Raw genomic sequence first — 21789 nt, forward strand, 5'->3', positions numbered from 1 at the left:
TGTGAAAGTCCAGTCCATAGTGGATCTAACATAATAGTGAGAGTCCAGTCCATAGTGGGGCCAGCAGAAGACCATCCCAAGCGGAGACGGGTCAGCAGCGCAGAGATGTCCCCAACCGATGCAAAGGCGAGCGGTCCACCCCGGGTCCCGACTCTGGACAGCCAGCACTTCATCCATGGCCACCGGACCTGTGCCCCCCCCTTCCACAAGGGAGAGGGGGAAAGAGCAGAAAAGAAAAGAAATGGCAGATCAACTGGTTTAAAAAGGGGGTCTATTTAAAGGCTAGAGTATACAAATGAGTTTTAAGATGGGACTTAAATGCTTCTACTGAGGTAGCATCTCTAACTGTTACCGGGAGGGCATTCCATAGTACTGGAGCCCGAATAGAAAACACTCTATAGCCCGCAGACTTTTTTTGGGCTCTGGGAATCACTAATAAGCCGGAGTTCTTTAAATGCAGATTTCTTGCCGGCACATATGGTACAATACAATCAGCAAGATAGGATGGAGCTAGACCGTGTAGTATTTTATACGTAAGTAGTAAAACCTTAAAGTCACATCTTAAGTGCACAGGAAGCCAGTGCAGGTGAGCCAGTATAGGTATATATGTATATAAAGGTATTTACAGTATAGGTGTATTATGATCAAACTTTCTTGTTCTTTTCAAAAGTCTAGCAGCCGCATTTTGTACCAACTGTATTCTTTTAATGCTAGACATAGGGAGACCTGAAAATAATACGTTACAGTAATCGAGACGAGACGTAACGAACGCATGAATAATGATGATCTCAGCGTCGCTACTGGACAAAATTGAACAAATTTTAGCGATATTACGGAGATGAAAGAAGGCTGTTTTTTTAACACTCTTGATGTGTGACTCAAACGAGAGAGTTGGGTCGAAGATAATAATCAGATCCTTTACCGAGTCGCCTTGTGTAATTGTTTATTTGTCAAATGTTAAGGTTGTATTATTAAAATGATACCAACTCTCTCTGCAAGGACATTACTTCTCTCCCAGAAGGTGTTTTGGACTGCTTGGTCCTCTTGTGTTTGACTTGAGTGGTGACTAGTTGTTTCACATTATGACCTGTTCTAGCCATGCATACACTTTCCTAGTGCCAAGAGTCCTCACATAATAATTTGTACACATGGTAGACATAAAAATGAATAGACTTAACACCTCATTATTAGTCAGTCCATGGTAGCCTCTCCTTCTGTAACCTTCTACCCCCCCATGGAAACACTTGTACTCAGCACCTCCTCCTCCTTACAAGCACGTCATCTCCATGGAGATGTTGTGAATAAAATCCAGGACAAGGGTTTTTTAACCAGGGGAGCTGTGTACTGTAATTACTAGTACTCTGTACCCTACAAAAAACAGTTGAGTGAAACAAACTAAGTGGCTTTTATGAAATAAATACTGTTCATTTACAAAGAGGTATTTGGAATAAACAGAGTATGATTATTTGTTTCGATTTTTGTTCACATAGTTACGTGATTTTGCCTTAAAATAGAGACTTAATAGGGGTGGCAGCAACCAGAACGGATCATAGTAACTTCAGGTCAAAGTAGTTTTCTTCCTAAATGGGCTGTCAATAAGTTGATTGTAAAAATTGCCACACTGAATACTTATAACTAGAGATGTCCGATAATGGCTTTTTTGCCGATATTCTGATATTGTCCAACTGTTAATTACCGATTCCGATATCAACCGATACCGATATATAGTCGTGGAATTAACACATTGTTATGCCTAATTTTGTTGTGATGCCTCGCTGGATGCATTAAACCAGTGGTTCTTAACCTGGGTTCGATCGAACCCTCGGGGTTCGGGGAGTCGGCCTCAGGGGTTCAGTGAAACCTCCGCTACGGAGGTCAAGATACACCTGACTCATTGTGTAAATAAAAACTTCTCCCTATCGGCGTATTATGGATACGGCAACAGCAGAAGTCACACTGATTTTCAGGTGTGTAATTTGTTGTGAGTTCATGCACCGTTGATTTTGTTCTTTGAACAAGGTGATGTTCATGCATGGATCATTTTGTGCACCAGTAAAAAAAATATCTAACTTTGTCTTGAATTTGAAAATGTATTTTTATTTTTTTTTCACCAAAGAAGGGTTCGGTGAATGCGCACATGAAATTGGTGGGGTTCGTAACCTCCAACAAGTTTAAGAACTACTGCATTAAACAATGTAACAAGGTTTTTCAAAATAAATCGTCTAGTTATGGAAAAAAATGCCAACATGACACTGCCATATTTATTATTGAAGACAAAAAGTGCTTTTTTTTTAACATGCCTCAAAACAGCAGCTTGGAATTTGGGACATGCTCTCCCTGAGAGAGCATGAGGAGGTTGAGGTGGGCGGTGTTGGGGGTGGGGGTAGCGGGGGTGTATATTGTAGCGTCCCGGAAGAGTTAGTGCTGCAAGGGGTTCTGGGTATTTGTTCTGTTGTGTTTATGTTGTGTTACGGTGCGGATGTTCTCCCGAAATGTGTTTGTCATTCTTGTTTGGTGTGGGTTCACAGTGTGGCGCATATTTGTAACAGTGTTAAAGTTGTTTATACGGCTACCCTCAGTGTGACCTGTATGGCTGTTGACCAAGTATGCACGGCATTCACTTGTGTGTGTGAAAAGCCATAGATATTATGTGACTGGGCCGGCACGAAAAGGCAGTGCCTTTAAGGTTTATTGGCGCTCTGGACTTCTCCCTATGTCCGTGTACACAGTGACGTTTTAAAAAATCATAAATTTTCCTTTTTGAAACCGATACCGATAATTTCCGATATTACATTTTAAAGCAGGCCTGGGCAATTATTTTGACTCGGGGGGCCAAATTTAGAGAAAAAAATGTGTCTTGGGGCCGGTATATCTATTTTTATATGAACACTAATACAAAACCTCACAATAATGTCTGATTAAATGCTAAAAACGTTATGACAGACCGCCTTAGAAAAAGGAATGGAATTTTAAATTTTTTTTTACTGAATGAGACACCCAGAATGTACATGAAAATAAAGAATGTGGGATTTACAATATTAACTATGAACGATAAAACAGGGAATATTGACAGCATATGAATGTCACACCCCCTCTCGATCGACATATTTTACAATCAAGCGAAACACAACAAAAATGCAAAAAACACAGCGAAATATGAAGGCAAAGGGTAAAAAAACCCACCTACAATCTGATACATCACTAAGCTTTAGAACTTTGTTGTAAAAATCTCCCTCCGCGTCTGTCCCTGACACCCACATTTTAGGCTGGCCGCTCTGGAAACACTCTGTGGAAACGCTCCCCACCCACACTGCTTGGTGCCTCGTCTGAGCTGCTGTGATTTAGATTACTATAGTAACTAATTAGATTACCATATTAACTAATTAGATTACCAAAGTAACTAATTCGATTAGCATAGTAACTAATATATCATGCAAAAGCGCAGATTCCAACCATTAAAATACTTTGTATAGTTCAAAACTTACGGCCATTTGAAAACATCACTACACATCATAATGGCAGCTGCAGTTTCCATCTTAAAGATCTAAAAAAATTATTTGGGAATGTCCGGCGGGCTAGATTGAAAAGCTTAACGGGCCGCATGAGGCCCCCGGGCCTTAATTTGCCCATGTGTGTTTTAAAGCATTTATCGGCTGATAATATCGTCAGTCCGATATTATCGGACATCCCTACTTACAACAACACAGACTGGTTGCAAATAAATGTAGTGTGTCATGTGGTTAGCAAAATACGTCTGCTCACTAAACTGCTTACAATTGTTGAAATTACTCATGTTTTTTAACATAAATAAGTTGGCTGGAAATGCTTATACCATCACTCATACGTATGGGATTTATCTCTGAACCTCAAGCTGCTTTGCATTCTATTGTTCTGCTTCTTTTCTGCTGTTTTTAATTGTCTAAATGAATGTTTTCTTCAACATTGGTGTCATCTGAAAGTCATACAGGAAAACTATTACCAAAAAAATGGTGTTAATTTTCCGACTGACTAATCAAGGAAGTTCATTTCATAATCATGTCTGGGAATACTCGACAAAAAAACACTTTAAAAACATGGACTGCTTCTCTCTTTCCAGTGCGCTGCATTGAGGAGGTGGTAGGCCTGTACGGTGAAACACTTGAGATTCCGTGCAACAAAGGAGCCGTAAATGGGGAAGATGTGAAAACCATTACATGGAAATATGTAAGTCGCCACAGAGGTCAATGGATTCAAAATGGTGCAGTCCGTCTGACACCCATTTATCATGTCTGAACCACGCCCAGTCTAAGTGCATTTGCTGTGCGACGGAGCATGCATCTGTCCCTCAATGTGACAGTGTGTGTGTGTGCGTGTGCGTGTGTGTGTTTGTGAGTGCGTGAGAGTGGTAGTTTATACCTCATGTGTCTTTTCAATAAATCATTTCTACTCTGTTCAACAGCACAAAGGAGACGGAGTTTCAGGAAACCTCTTAATCAAACATAAAAATGAGAACGTCTCCATTGACGGCAGTGATGAATATAAGGACCGCATAAACATGGCTGCCAACTTTAGTCTGCTGTTGACTGCCGCCAAGCTAACCGACCAGCGCACGTTCACCTGCATGGTGATGGCGGCCAAAACCGCCATAGATTACTATGTTAAGGTGCTCGTCTACAGTGAGTACCGGAACTGGAGCGCGCACTGCTGCGCCCTAATAGAAACACCTGCATCGTTAACATACATTTGTATTGCAGAGGCGCCTGAAGGTGTGGAGATTTCTGACAAAGCGGAGGAGCTTGAGATTGGCAAACTTACTAAGGTAATATTGCTTATACTGGCGTTATTTTAAGAAGCTAACCATCAAGGGAAGCCCCTTCTCCCATCCCGAGGCCGTCTTACTACAGTAACGAGCCCTTTGAAGTGGTGTTCATGAATTTGTAACGAGCACAATCCCCACTACCACAATTAAAGAAACCCAAGGGAATAGGAGAGGCTTTTTAGAAAGTCTTTGGGCATTACATGGTCTATTGCCTAGCAAAGTCCTTAAGGCCTCAGCAGGGGGCTCAGGTTCTACTGATATTTGGTCGTTTGAAAAGATGCTCTATCCTTTATCAAATGTTTTTGAATGATTTATTCGCCCTTTTGTTGCACAGTTGGCCACATGTGTCGCACGAGATGCCAACCCGGCGGCCAAAATCATATGGCTAAAGAACAACAAACCCCTGTCGGATGATGGCAAAGGTATGTTGTAGATCAGTCATCTAGTGGTACGCCAAAAAAAATCACTTGATTCAAGTACAGTGTTTTATTTTCCTATATTCAAACTAGGGTTTTCCCGATACCAATATTTTGGTACGGGTACCAAAATGGATTTCAATACTTTTCGATACTTTTCTAAATAAAGGGTACCACAAAAAATGGCATTATTGGCTTTATTTTAGCAAAAAATCTTATGGTACATTATCAATCAATCAATCAATCAATCAATCAATGTTTATTTATATAGCCCTAAATCACAAGTGTCTCAAAGGGCTACATTAAACATATGTTTCTTATTGCAATTTTTACCTTAAATAAAGTAGTGACAACTTGTATTTTATTAGTAAGTAAGCAAACAAAGGTTCCTAATTTAGCTGCTGACAAATGCAGTAACATGTTGTCATTTTCCATTCTATTATTTTGTCAAAATTCTAAAGGACAAGCGGTAGAAAATGTATTATTAATCTACTTGTTCATTTACTGTTAATATATGCTTACTTTCTCTTTTAACATGCTCTATCCACACTTCTGTTAAAATGTAATAATCACTTATTCTTCAGTTGTTTGGATACTTTACATTAGTTTTGGATGATACCACAAATTTGAGTATCAATCCAATACCAAGTAGTTACAGTATCATACAACGGTCATAATTTAAGTCCTCATGTGTCCAGGGACATATTTCTTGAGTTTATAAACATAATATACATTTAAAAAAAACAAAAAAAGATTTTGTGATACCAAAAAAAAATAAAAATCAATGTAATCATAGTAGTATTGATTGATTGATTGAAACTTGTATTAGTAGATTGCACAGTACAGTACATATTCCATACAATTGACCACGAAATGGTAACACCCGAATAAGTTTTTCAACTTGTTTAAGTCGGGGTCCACGTTAATCAATTCATGGTATCGACTAGATACGATATTGTACTTGGTATCATTACAGTGGATGTCAGGTGTAGATGCACCAATGGCTGCCGAACATGCTCCTCTGCTCGTAAAACCAGCAATGTCACGACGTGACGACGACGCGCCATGATGCCCGTTTAAAAAAAAGGGTGGTGGGGTACTTTTTAGAGGCGGTATAGTACCGAATATGATTCATTAGTATCTTGGTACTGCACTAGTACCGATATACCGTACAACCCTAATTCAAACACAGTGTTACTGTTCAAATTGTGTGTACTGTTATATTAAATGTACTTGTTAAATAAAACCTCTGAGTTGTTTTTAATGAATACTTCAACCTAATACGCTAGTGTATTTTAATGTTGGTCATCATAGGGGTACTTGGAGAGCCAAGAGTTTTCTAAGGGGGTACTTGGTGAACAAAGTTTGAGAACCACTGTTGTAGATAACTAAGATATTTTGTCCTTTAATACAACATAATATATGTACATAATGATGATATAGAGTGCATGATCGAGTGGAAAGGAAAATGTAGCTCTCTGATCACAAGGTAATCTTTCAATATTGCACAAAACCGCAGTAGCAGAACCAATTTTGTAATAGTGGTAAACTGCTGAGCGAACATTAATACTGCTGATGAGTTGCTTGTAGGCTACAGTATGGCATGTGTACAATCACTGAGTTTCACCCCAAAGGCTGACTAGCATGACCAACATGTTATAGCGCAGTGTTTTTCTAGTGTGCCGTGAGATACAGTCTGGTGTGCCGTGGGAGATTATCTAATTTCACCTATTTGGGTTAATAATATTTTTTGCAAACCAGTATTTATAATCCGCCGTTGTTGAGTGTCTGTACTGTCTGGAGATAGGCAGACTTACCACGTTATACTCTTCCATATCAGTAGGTGGCAGCAGGTAGCTAATTGCTTTGTAGATGTCGGAAACAGCTGGAGGCAGCGTGCAGGTAAAAAGGTATCTAATGCTTAAACCAAAAATAAACAAAAGGTGAGTGCCCCTAAGAAAAGGCTTGAAGCTTAGGGAAGGCTATGCAGAACGAAACTGAAACTGAACTGGCTACACAGTAAACAAAAACAGAATGCTGGACGACAGCAAAGACTGACTGTGGAGAAGAGACGTCGTCCACAAAGTACATCCAAACATGACATGACAATCAACAATGTCCCCACAAAGAAGGATAAAAACAACTGAAATATTCTTAATTGCTAAAACAAAGCAGGTGTGGGGAATAGCGGTCAAGGAAGACATGAAACTGCTATTGAAAAATACCAAATAAAGAGAAAAAGCCACCAAAATAGGAGCGCAAGACAAGAACTAAAACACTACACAGGAAAACAGCAAAAAAACTCAAAATAAGTCACGGCATGATGTGACAGGTGGTGACAGTCCACCTACTTTGAGACAAGAGCTACATTGATGCATGGTTGGTGATGGTTTAAAGTCATATCCAACAATTGCGACAACTTTTTTTTGTCAATATCGCCTGCTGAGTTTAATTTTTGAATGATTTCTGCTGGTGGTGTGCCTCCGCATTTTTGCAATGAAAAAAATGTGCCTTGGCTCAAAAAAGGTTGAAAAACGCTGTTATAGCGCATGCAGAGGTAGATAAAGCCGCTCATGATACTTCAAATGTAGCTACTGCCACCTTGTGGAGTTAATTAAAAAACCTGCATAGTGCGTATAATCACATTTGTTAACGCCAAGGCTTTTTGGCCCATCGCTAATTAAAGTCTCTGGCAGGTATTAGCTTTTATAGACCAGGCATTTGGTGGATATCACTACACTAATGCCCATTTTCCAAAGGTTCTATGCGAGGGATGTTCTGATCTGGGTTTTACGCTACCGGTACCGATATCAATCACATGTATTAACATTACATTTTAACGTATTTATAGCGAGTGCTATTGATAGTTTAACAATATTAACAAAATATTTCAACTCATTCCTTATTTTTTGATTACATACAATTGTTTGAGCACAACAAAATTAATAGTACTCAAGAATTAAACAAAAGAAAAACCTACTAGTACCTAATATTAATTTAGTTAATACATAACATTGGCTATCGAGAACATTCAAACTGTTTATTAAATAAGGTGCACTTGCAAACAGCAAAAATTATGTACAAAGCAAACTATAATCTGCTACCTAAGAATGAACAAAAGGGGAGAAATATAACTTTAGAGAAACATTCAACTTAAAACATTTGCATGCACATACAACACTTAAAACCTTTAGTCTGTGGAATTAAATTATGGAATGGATTAACAAAAACCAAAAACAAAAAAGTCATACAACATGCTATGATCCAGTTTAAGAAACTGTTCAAACTCTGTGTTTTCAAAGTACAAGCGAAGAATCCTGATGAAAAATCCTAAGCCTTATTGAAAAATAAGATAATCGTATTTATCTCATTATATGAATCATACTTTACTATTTATTTATGATCATTTTATTTATTGTTTAGGTATGTATTTAATGTTTATGTACTTACTTATTCATCTATTTGTTAATTTACTTATTTATTCACAGTTGTGTTTAAGATTGAGTACAAACAAATGTGTTACAAATTGCTATGAAATGAAAAGGGGAAGGATTAAAAATGACCAAAAATGAACGCTTTAATCACATATAGTATATATGCAGATTATTCACACCCATTTATTTTGGGATTACTACATGCTTTAATTAATACCTGCTCTTTTACCTGAAAGGTGGCACAGTTTGTTATACAGCTGGTGATCAGGGGCCGTACTTATCAAGCTTCTTAGAATTACTCCTAAGAAGTCTGCTAAGAGTTGACTTAAGAGTAAATAAATTCTTCGCTGAAAGCTGCACTTAAAAGTTAGTTATCAAGCGTCTTACTCACACTTTCAGCGAAGTGTAGGACTGAATCTTAAGTGTCACACTCAGAGCTGAATTACGACATTACTATGTGCCGTAAACGGAATTTTAGGTGACGTCATTTCTGTGTCCATAGAAATGACCAATCACGGAATGGAATCCGTTGTCTAAGAATAAATAAATATCTTGGAAATATTTAAGTGGACAATGGGAGTGTATATTTTGACAATAAACTACAAAATAATACAAAACAAACTAGTCCCCGCCGGCACTCACGCTACCGCTCCCTCTCTTCTATCGCCCACACACTCACTGACGTCACTCACCTCACGGCCACACACATACACTACTGTCATAACATTTTCTTTCCAATTCATTAATTAGGCAACTAATTTGAAACTGGTGTGGGTGGCTCTATATATACTAGCCCACTGCAGACACATGCAGAAATCAACTAGGAATCGAAAAGTATTAAATCTGTGACAAAAATAATATCCGCTCTGTCTAAACGATACCGTTTGATCAGCTGCTCGTCATCAAAAAAAAAAAAACATTGTTCCGTTCCCTGAACGTTCGCGCACGTCTCTCTCGCCTCAGTGCCATCCCCTGCTGGCAACTCCTAACCACTTAAGACACCTCTGAAGGTCTCTTAAATATCGTGGAGAGTAGGAGTGATTCTTAGACTTAAGAACGTTGATAAAAAGCTTTTATTCTTAAGTTTGAGAGTAGGACTAAATTTCGCAAATTCTCAGGACTTAAGTGTAAAATGGCACTCTAAGAAGCTTGATAAGTACGGCCCCAGGTCAATGAGAGACTCCTCCGACTTGTGTGCTCGCTGGTAAATTTCACTTCAATATATACCCTGACTATTACCAAGTTGTGAGCAAAGAAATGAAGTGCATTCAAGTAAAATGTTTTAAAAAATCTTCTTGAATGACATTCTGACAATAAAATTGCATGTGTGTTCAAATATTGGTGTTTTTTCTCAGTTAATTTAAATTAGGCAAGCGAGTTATAATATGTGGATAATCATGATTAATTCAAATTAGAAGATTTAATTCATCTGATATTTAAAAATTATCGTTTGACAGCACAAATTTAAATATTTGATTATTGCCCTTAAAGTCCTGCAACAATGTTGACACACCAACAGTTGTTGTTATTAGAGATGCCGATAAATGCTTTAAAATGTAATATCGGAAATGATCGGTATTTTATTTTTTAATTTATTTTTATTAAATCAACATAAAAAACACAAGATACACTTACAATTAGGGCACCAACCCAAAAAACCTCCCTCCCCCATTTACACTCATTCACACAAAAGGGTTGTTTCTTTCTGTTATTAATATTCTGGTTCCTACAATATACAGTATATCAATACAGTCTGCAAGGGATACAGTCCGTAAGCACACATGACTGTGCGTGCTGCTGGTCCACTAATAGTACTAACCTTTAACAGTTAATTTTACTCATTGTCATTAATTACTAGTTTATATGTATTGTATGTGCAAATTCCAAGCTGCTGTTTTGAGGCATGTTAAAAAAAATAATGCACTTTGTGACTTCAATAATAAATATAGCAGTGACTTATTGGGACTTTTTTCCATAACTTGAGTTGAAGTTGTTCTCTTATTTTGGAAAACCTTGTTACATTGTTTGATGCATCCAGCGGGGCATCACAACAAAATTAGGCATAATAATGTGTTTAATTCCATGGAATCGGTAATTAAGAGTTGGACAATATCGGGATATCGGCAAAAAAGCCATTATCGGACATCTCTAGTTGTTATGTTTATCAACCTCTCTTTAGACTCCTATTAAACTGCTTGTTAATTTCCTGTTATTAGCTGCTTACTTTCTGCTGCAACGTGGTTCCATTTACAGTACACTTCTTAGAGGTTACTAAACACGTACAGTACGGGCCAAAAGTTTGGACACACCTTCTCCTCATTCAATGTGTTTTCTTTATTTTCATTTTGGGGCGGCATAGCTCGGTTGGTAGAGTGGCCGTGCCAGAAACTTGAGGGTTCCAGGTTCAATTCCCGCTTCCGCCATCCTAGTCACTGCCGTTGTGTTCTTGGGCAAGACACTTTACCCACCGCTCCCAGTACCACCCACACTGGTTTAAATGTAACTTAGATATTGTGTTTCACTATGTAAAGTGCTTTGAGTCACTAGAGAAAAGTGCTATGTAAATATAATTCACTTCACTTCATGACTATTTACATTGTAGATTGTAACTTTCACTGAATGCATCAAATCTATGAATGAACACGTGGAGTTATGTACTCAACAAAAAACGTGAAATAACTGAAACATTTTTTTATATTCTAGTTTCTTCAAAATAGCCACCCTTTGCTCTGATTACTGCTTTGCCCACTCTTGGCATTCTCTCGATGAGCTTCAAGAGGTAGTCACCTGAAATGGTTTTCACTTCACAGGTGTGTTTGAAGCTCATCGAGAGAATGCTAAGAGTGTGCAAAGCACACTCTTAGCATTTAGTTAAGTACATAACTCCACATGTGTTCATTCATAGTTTTGATGCCTTCAGTGACAATCTACAATGTAAAGCAGGCTTGCTCCTGGCTTGCGCACTCGGTGTGTAACATACTTGATAATGATATTCAGAAATGCAGTTTATGTGCCGTAAAGCAGTGGTCCCCAACCACCGGTCCGGGGACCGGTACCAGTCCATGAAGCATTTGCTACCGGGCCGGAGAGAAACATTAAATAATTTATTAAAGACTGCATTTTCTCCCACTTAACTTTGGCCTGTCCCACTAGACGAGGGGTGTCAAACTTGTTGTCATTGAGGGCCACACCGCAGTCATGGCTGCCATTAGAGGGTCGCTTGTAACAATAAATAATCAATGAATTTGCCTATGAATTGAAATATTTTTAAAAAAAATTACATAAAGAGTAAAAAAAATTTGTGGATATGACCACTTTTTTTTACAGAAAAAAGGTGGCAGCTTAGTTGCCAGTCTTTTACTGTAAAATAAATGGTGTTATTTTATTATTGTTATTTTTACAACATATTATTGTAAAAAAAAAATACTGTACCGCTGTTTAATTTTATTTTGGCAACTCAGCTGCCAGTTTTTTACCATAATAAAATGTGGTACCATAAAATCATCAACCGTGGATTAAAAAAAACAAAAAGCTGAAAGCTCAGTCGACAGAATTTTACTGTAAAAAAAACAAACATTGGTCGTTTTTTTTTCAACTTACAGTACTATGCTGTAAAAAAAAACTCCCTAAATTTTACAGTGAAATCTATTGGTCATTTTTATAGTGTACAATTTGATTGATAACTTGCTTCAAAACCCTAAGTTAAGCAGATATTTAAGTGTTTATTTGGATTTTGACCAACAAAGTTAAATAGTATAATATTTGTTGCAATATTGGACACTATTTTTTTCCCCTGTCAAACTGAAAAAAAACCTAATTAACCTTTAGTAAGAAAATAAGAAAGTAGAGAAAGAAAATATAAGGTATTTTATTGACACATTATTTCCAGGCTTTTGCGGGCCATGTAAAATGACGTGGAGGGGCAGATCTGGCCCGCGGGCCTTGAGTTTGACACCTGTGCACTAGACACACCAATGATGTACAATAAAATTCCTCATAGGAAGTTGCCATTTGTTATAACTGTGACATGATACAATGCACATTAATGGACATATCAAATCTAAATGTGACAGATTGTAGCCAAAGCTGATTTCCATCAGCATTTCATTGCAAAGAAACAAGCCCAGAGCTCCCACCAATTCAGCGTTAGTGATTGATTGATTGATTGAGACTTTTATTAGTAGCTTGCACAGTGAAGTACATATTCCTTACAATTGACCACTAAATGGTAACACCCGAATAAGTTTTTCAACTTGTTTAAGTCGGGGTCCACTTAAATTGATTCATGATACAGATATATACTATCATCATAATATAGTCATCACACAAGATAATCATCAGAGTATATACATTGAATTATTTACATTATTTACAATCCGGGGTGTTGGATGGGGGGTTAGGTTTGGTTGATATCATCACATCAGTCATCAACAATTGCATCATCAGAGAAATGGACATTGAAACAGTGTAGGACTGACTTGGTAGGATATGTACAGCAAGTAGTGGACATAGAGAGAGAGATCAGAAAGCATAAGAAAAAGTATCTACATTTGATTATTTACATTTGATTATTAACAATCCGGGGAGGGTGTTAGTTTAGGGTTGAAGTTGCCTGGCGGTGTTCTTTTAGTGCGGTTTTCAAAGGAGGATAGAGATGCCCTTTCTTTTACACCATTTGGGAGTGCATTCCATATTGATGTGGCATAGAAAGAGAATGAGTTAATACCTTTGTTAGATCGGAATCTGGGTTTAACGTGGTTAGTGGAGCTCCCCCTGGTGTTGTGGTTATGGCGGTCATTTACGTTATGGAAGTAGTTTGACATGTACTTCGGTATCAGGGAGGTGTAGTGGATTTTATAGACTAGGCTCAGTGCAAGTTGTTTAACTCTGTCCTCCACCCTGAGGCAGCCCACTTTGGAGAAGTGGGTAGGAGTGAGGTGTGATCTGGGGTGGAGGTCTAGAAGTAATCTGACTAGCTTGTTCTGGGATGTTTGGAGTCTAGATTTGAGGGTTTTGGAGGTGCTGGGGTACCAGGAGGTGCATGCGTAATCGAAAAAGGGTTGAACGAGAGTTCCCGCTAGAATCCTCATGGTGCTTTTGTTGACCAGAGAGGAGATTCTATAGAGAAATCTCGTTCGTTGGTTGACCTTTTTGATTACCTTGGTTGCCATTTTATCACAGGAAAGATTAGCCTCTAGAATGGAACCTAGGTAGGTGACCTCATCTTTCCTGGTGATAACAATGTCACCCACTTTTATAGTGAAGTCATTGACTTTCTTAAGGTTGATGTGGGACCCAAACAGGATGGATTCCGTTTTACCCAAGTGTATGGATAGCTTGTTGTCAGCGAGCCAGGTGCAAATTCTACAGAGTTCAGCACTGACGATTTTCTCCACGTGTGACTTGTCCTTGTCGGATACCAGCAGGGCCGAGTCATCCGCAAACAAGAACAATTCACAGTCGCATGCTGATGACATGTCATTTACGTATCTAGGAACAGTAAAAGCCCCAATATACTGCATTGGGGGACTCCACAGCTTACTGAGAGGGCGGGGGACACGATGCCGTTCACCTCTACCACCTGTTCCCTCCCGTCCAAGTAAGATTGCATCCAGCTCGATTAGGTTTTATCAAATCCAATTGCTCTGAGCTTATCAAACAGTATAGCGTGGTTAACGGTGTCAAAGGCCTTCTGAAGGTCCAGCATGACCATGCCGCAGTATTTGCCCGCGTCCACCTCATGTTTGATGTGGTCGGTCAGATAGAGAAGGCATGTGTCAGTGGAGTGGTTAGTTCTGAAGCCGGATTGGAATTTGTACATGAGTTTATTAGTGGCAAGGTAACTATCGACCTGTTCATAAACTATTTTTTCCATTACTTTCGAAATGGAACTGAGAATAGAAACAGGTCGGTAGTTGCCAGGTTCTAATTTGCTTCCTTTTTTAAAGAGGGAAGTTACTCTTGCTATCTTGAAATCTTTTGGTACTTGGCCTTGTGCAATTGAGAGGTTTATTATGTGTGTGATGATTGGGGCGATGGTGGTGGCAGAGTCCCTGAGGAACCTGGAGGGGATATTGTCAAGGCCGATGGCCTTGTTTGGGTGGAGCGCGCTCAATTTTTTAAGCACCTCGTCAGCTGAGACCATTTCTAATTTGAAATCGTTGTTGGATACTCCTAGCTTTCTGTAGTAGGCTTTAATGTGTTCTACACCAAAGAGACCAGAGTGGTGGGACAGCTTGTTGACTAGAGTTTTGGCTATGCTGGTGAAAAAGGTGTTAAGTCTGCTTACTACCTCCATTTTGTCTGTAATGAGGGAGTCACCCTCCTTGATGTTGATGTTGGTGAGTCTGGTTTTTAGTTTCTGGCTGCAACCAGAAAGCTGGTTGTTGAGGATTTTCCAGAGCTCACATGGCTTATTTGTGTTTTCCTCTATTTTATCGTTAATGTAATTTTTTTTAAGGATTTAGTCAGGTTGGTTGTCTTATTTCTTCATTTATTGCATTGCTTTTTGAGTGTTGAAAGGAGCTATTTGAGGTTATTATTGAGTTGTTTATCTACTTCTGTTTTACACTTTTGGTATTCGGAGTATTTTCTGTCTCTGTCTTTTATGGCAGCTAATAGGTCCGGATTCATCCATAGTTCAGAGCAGGGCTTTGATCCTGACTGTTCTCACGGGAGCCATGTCATTTAGTATAGTTAGGAACGCTGTTTTGAAGCGATCCCAAGCATCATCGACCAGGTTGCTCGTGAGCACAGGGGACCAGTACCACTCACCTAATTTTAGGTTGAAATTATCACTGGAGTATTTTTTAAGGGATCTGTATTGGGCTGTTATGTGGCCGTTGGCTTTGGGTTTAGCTATTTTGCGGGTGCAGAAGGTTAGATAGTGGTCGCTAAGACCACAGATCATGACCCCACTATTTTTTATTTTAGGCCTGTCTGAAGTGAGAATGAGATCTATGGTTGATTGGGTGGAATCACACACCTTGTAGGTAGTGTTATTAGCTGGGAAAGACCGTGTAGATTACAAAGCTTGCTGTAGGATCTGAAGACAGGTGCAACTCTGCGTTGAATATCTGTGTTCAGATCTCCAGTTATAATTTTCTCCACTTTGTCTACCCCAGCCAAGCACTCCTCGAGAGCCCCATATAAATCACTCTGATTAGGGCATCTGTAAACAGTCCCTATCAGTACCGGCTTAGCGTTTTTAAATTGGATTTCCGCCCACACAGATTCAAGGGCATTGTGGTTGAGATCAGTGCGAGTTACACTACCGTTCAAAAGTTTGGGGTCACCCAAACAATTTTGTAGAATAGCCTTCATTTCTAAGAACAAGAATAGACTGTCGAGTTTCAGATGAAAGTTCTCTTTTTCTGGCCATTTTGAGCGTTTAATTGACCCCACAAATGTGATGCTCCAGAAACTCAATCTGCTCAAAGGAAGGTCAGTTTTGTAGCTTCTGTAACGAGCTAAACTGTTTTCAGATGTGTGAACATGATTGCACAAGGGTTTTCTAATCGTCAATTAGCCTTCTGAGCCAATGAGCAAACACATTGTACCATTAGAACACTGGAAAGATAGTTGCTGGAAATGGGCCTCTATACATCTATGTAGATATTGCACCAAAAACCAGACATTTGCAGCTAGAATAGTCATTTGCCACATTAGCAATGTATAGAGTGTATTTCTTTAAAGTTAAGACTAGTTTAAAGTTATCTTCATTGAAAATAAGGACATTTCAATGTGACCCCAAACTTTTGAACGGTAGTGTATGTATTTTATATCCTGGTGAATATACATACAAACACCCCCACCATGTTTATTCCTGTCCTTTCTGATAACCGAAAAGTTTTCTATCTCTATCTCTGAGTCAGAAACACTTTGATCTAATTTGGTTTCAGAGAAACACAGGATTTTTACCTTCTTTTTGAGGAACATTTCTCTGATTTGGTCAAGTTTGGTTCCAGAGAGGCTGTTCACATTAAGGTGGATGATGTGTAGTCCACTGGAACAAAAAAGAGCATCAGAGTCCGCTGTGTAGTGGTAATGTCCAGAAAAAGGAGGGATGGCCATGTTGGTTGTTATTGAAGTTGAAGAGCAGTCCAGTTCACTGTTTGGATGGAGATGCTTGGGGGAGGAGGAGGGGGAGAGAGGCCCATCGCTCATCAGCCAGGTGATGGGCGAGGGGCGGAATTGGAGGGGGGGCAGGTAGGGGGGCGGGGGGATTTGTTTGTGGGCTTTGGTGAGTGGGAAGCCGGTCCCTGAAAATAATGACTACCGACCGGTACATTAAACCGGTCAATGGTGCAAAAAAGGTTGGGGACCACTGCCGTAAAGGAAGTGGTTATTATTAGTTTAGGGGAGCGGGTCCACGCTGTATATGGAGACACACAATTAGCTGCTAGCCGCTTGTCAGCCGGGGGACTCGGCATGATTAAAAGGCATTAACCTGCAATAGCAATCACATACTTTTTCACGTAAATCAGCCGATACCGATCGGTGGCTGATCCATCGCCACATCCCTAGTCTACACTGTTAAATTTCTAGTAGTCACCACTTTCGAAGCATTATACTATATGAGTGACATAAACCAGTGCCGGTCACTCATTGGTCCAGCAGATTTGTCTTTTTAACATTTGAAAATACACAGCTAGAAATGGGAAAAATAAACGCAAATGTCAACTTTTACTGCAGTATTACACTCCCCAGTCTCCTCTTTGCTGCAGAGGTCTGTTTTCTTGTGCCCTCAGCCTCCTCTTGAAAAAAAAAGACTTCTTAGCGTTCTGTTTGCATTGCAAGTTGAACAAAAGAAAAAATTCAAGAGAATTTCCCCATTGGGTTTAAATAAGTATGTCGGTATTTCTATTTATTCAGTGCACAAACAGTCTGCCTGGTGATGGAGCTACTATTTGTTTGAGCTCTCTGACCGTGTTGTTGTGTTATCGGTGCAGGCATTTCCATCCAAACCTCCGTGCAGGTTGACCCAGTGACCAGTCTGTCCACCACCACCTCCATGCTAGAGTACTCTGCTAACAAGGAGGACACAGACGCTCAGTTCTCGTGCAGCTCCCAGCACAGCGTGGGCAAGCAGATGACATCTTCTCCACTCACCTTTACCATCACATGTGAGACACCTGACTTCTCTCTCTTTTTGCATGTGATGAAAGGAATGTTTCTTTCAGTTTCATCATCGCAGACTATGAAATAATCATTTCGACTTGTGTTTACCTCCCCTGACTTTTCTATATTTGCAGGTTATTTGAAAAGTCAAAACTTTGTTTTTTACTACTACACGGATGAGTGTAGAACTAGGATTAATGCAAAAGAAGCATTAAATATTGATGTCGCTTGCTCACCATGGCCTCTAAACGTGCTGGAACACTTTCACTCAAGGGAGTTTATTGTCAAAGAAGGAAGAAGAAACTTTGAGTTGTCAGTTCTGTGTCATATTTAAATCGTTCTTGTGCTTTGATTCTTGTCCATTTGAAGCAGTATGGTGATGCTTGTAGTAGCACCATTACCCAAAAATTCAGGCTCAATCAAAGAACAAAAATGTGTGTTTCGTTTTTAATGATGGGCTATTACTTTTTTCCAATATAATTTCCAAAATAGACTTGTTCCTGAAAAAGGCAACATTGGAGAGCAGAAAGCAGAATGATAGCAGAACTTTCTAAATATGCAATCAGATGGATTGGTGGTTGTTTCGGCCAGTGTATTCCAACCTCTGAGTTAAGGTTGGAAAAATCTCAAGTGCAAACAACCAAACAAAAATGTATGCATGGCAACAGGGGGGTGTGTATATACAAATTAAGTATGTACTTGGTTTCCTCTAGTGAAATAGCATTACATTGTTCTGCCGGTTATGTTATGTAACTGTCATAGATAGATGAAGAAATATATAATCATTTGGGGCCATTTAAGTGAAATTGCCACAGCACAGTCGTTGGGATTCATTCTTCCAGCCCACGTTTTTTTTTAATAATAATTGGTGATTGTTATATGTTGTGACTAGGCCTGGGCGATATGACCTAAAAATTAAAATGTGTATACGATTTGTTTCCCCTCTTTTTTTAAAGTAAACAATAAGATAGATAGATAGATAGTACTTTATTGATTCCTTCAGGAGAGTTCCCTCGGGAAAATTTAAAAGTACAAATAGCAGCGATGATTCAAAAGTTAACGAAAGTAATCCATATTGCCTGCAATAGTTTTAAAAAAGTAGTTTCAGAGACAGACGTGTTTACATTCACATTGAAAGCTGCACCATTTTTAAAGGCCTACTGAAATGAAAGGTTTTTATTTAAACGGGGATAGCAGATCCATTCTATGTGTCATATTTGATCATTTCGCGATATTGCCATATTTTTGCTGAAAGGATTTAGTAGAGAACAACGACGATAAAGTTCACAACTTTTGGTCGCTGATAAATAATGATAAATGGGTTATACTTGTATAGCGCTTTTCTACCTTCAAGGTACTCAAAGCGCTTTGACAGTATTTCTACATTCACCCATTCACACACACATTCACACACTGATGGAGGGAGCTGCCATGCAAGGCGCTACCAGCACCCATCAGGAGCAAGGGTGAAGTGTCTTGCCCAAGGACACAACGGACGTGACTAGGATGGTAGAAGGTGGGGATTGAACCCCAGTAACCAGCAACCCTCCGATTGCTGGCACGGCCACTCTACCAACTTCGCCACGCCGTCCCCAATGATAAAAAAAAGCCTTGCCTATACCGGAAGCAGCGTGACGTCACAGGGGATAGGGCTGCTCACATTTCCCTATTGTTTACAATGCAGCGAGAGAGATTCGGACCGAGAAAGCGACGATTACCCCATTAATTTGAGCGAGGATGAAAGATTTGTGGATGAGGAACGTGAGAGTGAAGGACTAGAATGCAGTGCAGGACGTATCTTTTTTCGCTCTGACCGTAACTTAGGTACAAGGGTTCATTGGATTCCACACTTTCTCCTTTTTCTATTGTGGATCACGGATTTGTATTTTAAACCACCTCGGATACTGTATCCTCTTGAAAATGAGAGTCGAGAACGTGAAATGGACATTTACAGTGACTTTTATCTCCACGACAATACATCGGTGAAGCTCTTTAGCTACTGAGCTAACGTGATAGCATCGGGCTCTAATGCAGATAGAAACAAAATAAATAAACCACTGACTGGAAGGATAGACAGAAGATCAACAATACTATTAAACCGTGGACATGTAAATACACGGTTAATAATTTCCAGTTTGGTGAAGCTTAAAGATGCTGTTGCTAACGACGCCATTGAAGCTAACTTAGCTACGGGGCGGCGGCAGGCGTTGTAGCTTTCGACGACACCCCGGCCGCCATCGGAGTCAGCAAGAAACATATATTTCCCCAAAGTTACGTACGTGACATGCACATAGCGCCACCCACGTACGGGCAAGCGATCAAATGTTTGGAAGCCATAGCTGTACTCACGGTAGCACGTCTGCTATCCATCTCAAAGTCCTCCTGGTTGTGTTGCTGTAGTCCGCCGCCAATACACCGATCCCACCTACAACTTCCTTCTTTGCAGTCTTCATTGTTCATTAAACAAAATGCAAAATATTCACCAACACAGATGTCCAGAATACTGTGGAATTTTGAGATGAAAACAGAGCTTTTTTGTATTGGATTCAATGGTGTACCAATACTTCCGTTGCCGCCGTGACGTCACACGCATACATCATTATACATAGACGTTTTCAACCGGAAGTGTGGCGGGAAATTTAAAATTGCACTTTATAAGTTAACCCGGCCGTATTGGCATGTGTTGCAATGTTAAGATTTCATCATTGATCTATAAACTATCAGACTGCGTGGTCGGTAGTAGTGGGTTTCAGTAGGCCTTTAAAACTATTAACAATGAACTCTCATTACTGAAAAATACACAAAGGCATCATTATGTTGGATTATCTCTGGCTTCATACAATGCTACAACAAAAAGCTATACATAGCCAGGCCTCAAATTTTTACTTTTTAAGGTCAAGGCAAGAGTTGCCTCAAATGAGGGCTTATTTTTTAGGGCACCAAGACAAATTAGAAGGGCACCAAACTTTATTTTCTTTCGAAGCAGGGGCTCCAAAGCATCAAAAGTTTACATACACTTGTAAAGAACATAATGTCATGGCTGTCTTGAGTTTCCAATACTTTCTACAACTCTTATTTTTTTGTGATAGAGTGATTGTAGCACATACTTGTTGGTCACAAAAAACCTTCATGAAGTTGGGTTCTTTTATGAATTTATTATGGGTCTACTTAAAATGGGACCAAATGTGCTGGGTCAAAAGTATACATACAGCAATGTTAATATTTGGTTACATGTCCCTTGGCAAGTTTCACTGCAATAAGGCGCTTTTGGTAGCCATCCACAAGCTTCTGCTTGAATTTTTGACAACTCCTCTTGACAAAATTGGTGAAGTTCAGCTAAATTTGTTGGTTTTCTGACATGGACTTGTTTCTTCAGCATTGTCCACACGTTTAAGTCGGGAATTTGGGAAGGCCATTCTAAAACCTTAATTCTAGCCTGATTTAGCCATTCCTTGACCACTTTTGATGTGTGTTTGGGGTCATTGTCCTGTTGGAACACCCAACTGCGCCCAAGACCCAACCTCCGGGCTGATGATTTTAGGTTGTCCTGAAGATTTTGGAGGTAATCCTCCTTTTTCATTGTCCCATTTAAAGCACCAGTTCCATTGGCAGCAAAACAGGCCCAGAGCATAATACTACCACCACCATGCTTGAAGGTAAGCATTGTGTTCCTGGGATTAAAGGCCTCACCTTTTCTCCTCCAAACATATTGCTGGGTATTGTGGCCAAACAGCTCAATTTTTCTTTCATCTGACCACAGAACTTTCCTCCAGAAGGTCTTATCTTTGTCCATGTGATGTCAGATGAAACAAAAATTGAGCTGTTTGGCCACAATACCCAGCAATATGTTTGGAGGAGAAAAGGTGAGGCCTTTGCCAATGGAACTGGTGCTTTAAATGGGACGATGAAAAAGGAGGATTACCTCCAAAATCTTCAGGACAACCTAAAATCATCAGCCCAAAGGTTGTGTCTTGGGCGCAGTTGGGTGTTCCAACAGGACAATGACCCCAAACACATGTCA

The 21789-nt window shown here is 39.5% G+C and overlaps 1 protein-coding gene across 2 annotated transcripts in view; it reads left to right on the top strand.

The window, feature by feature from the left end:
• Window positions 1-21789, top strand: part of alcama (activated leukocyte cell adhesion molecule a) — a 137073-nt gene that overhangs the window by 75441 nt on the left and 39843 nt on the right. For both annotated transcript variants that reach the window (XM_062059963.1, XM_062059964.1), the window contains exons 2-6: window positions 4097-4203; window positions 4439-4655; window positions 4734-4798; window positions 5133-5220; window positions 17600-17773. In XM_062059963.1, coding sequence (XP_061915947.1) covers window positions 4097-4203; window positions 4439-4655; window positions 4734-4798; window positions 5133-5220; window positions 17600-17773 — 651 coding nt within the window. The remainder of the gene's footprint in view (window positions 1-4096; window positions 4204-4438; window positions 4656-4733; window positions 4799-5132; window positions 5221-17599; window positions 17774-21789) is intronic.

Source organism: Entelurus aequoreus, linkage group LG10 (genome assembly GCF_033978785.1).
Source record: "Entelurus aequoreus isolate RoL-2023_Sb linkage group LG10, RoL_Eaeq_v1.1, whole genome shotgun sequence".
Classification (NCBI taxonomy): Eukaryota; Metazoa; Chordata; class Actinopteri; order Syngnathiformes; family Syngnathidae; genus Entelurus; species Entelurus aequoreus.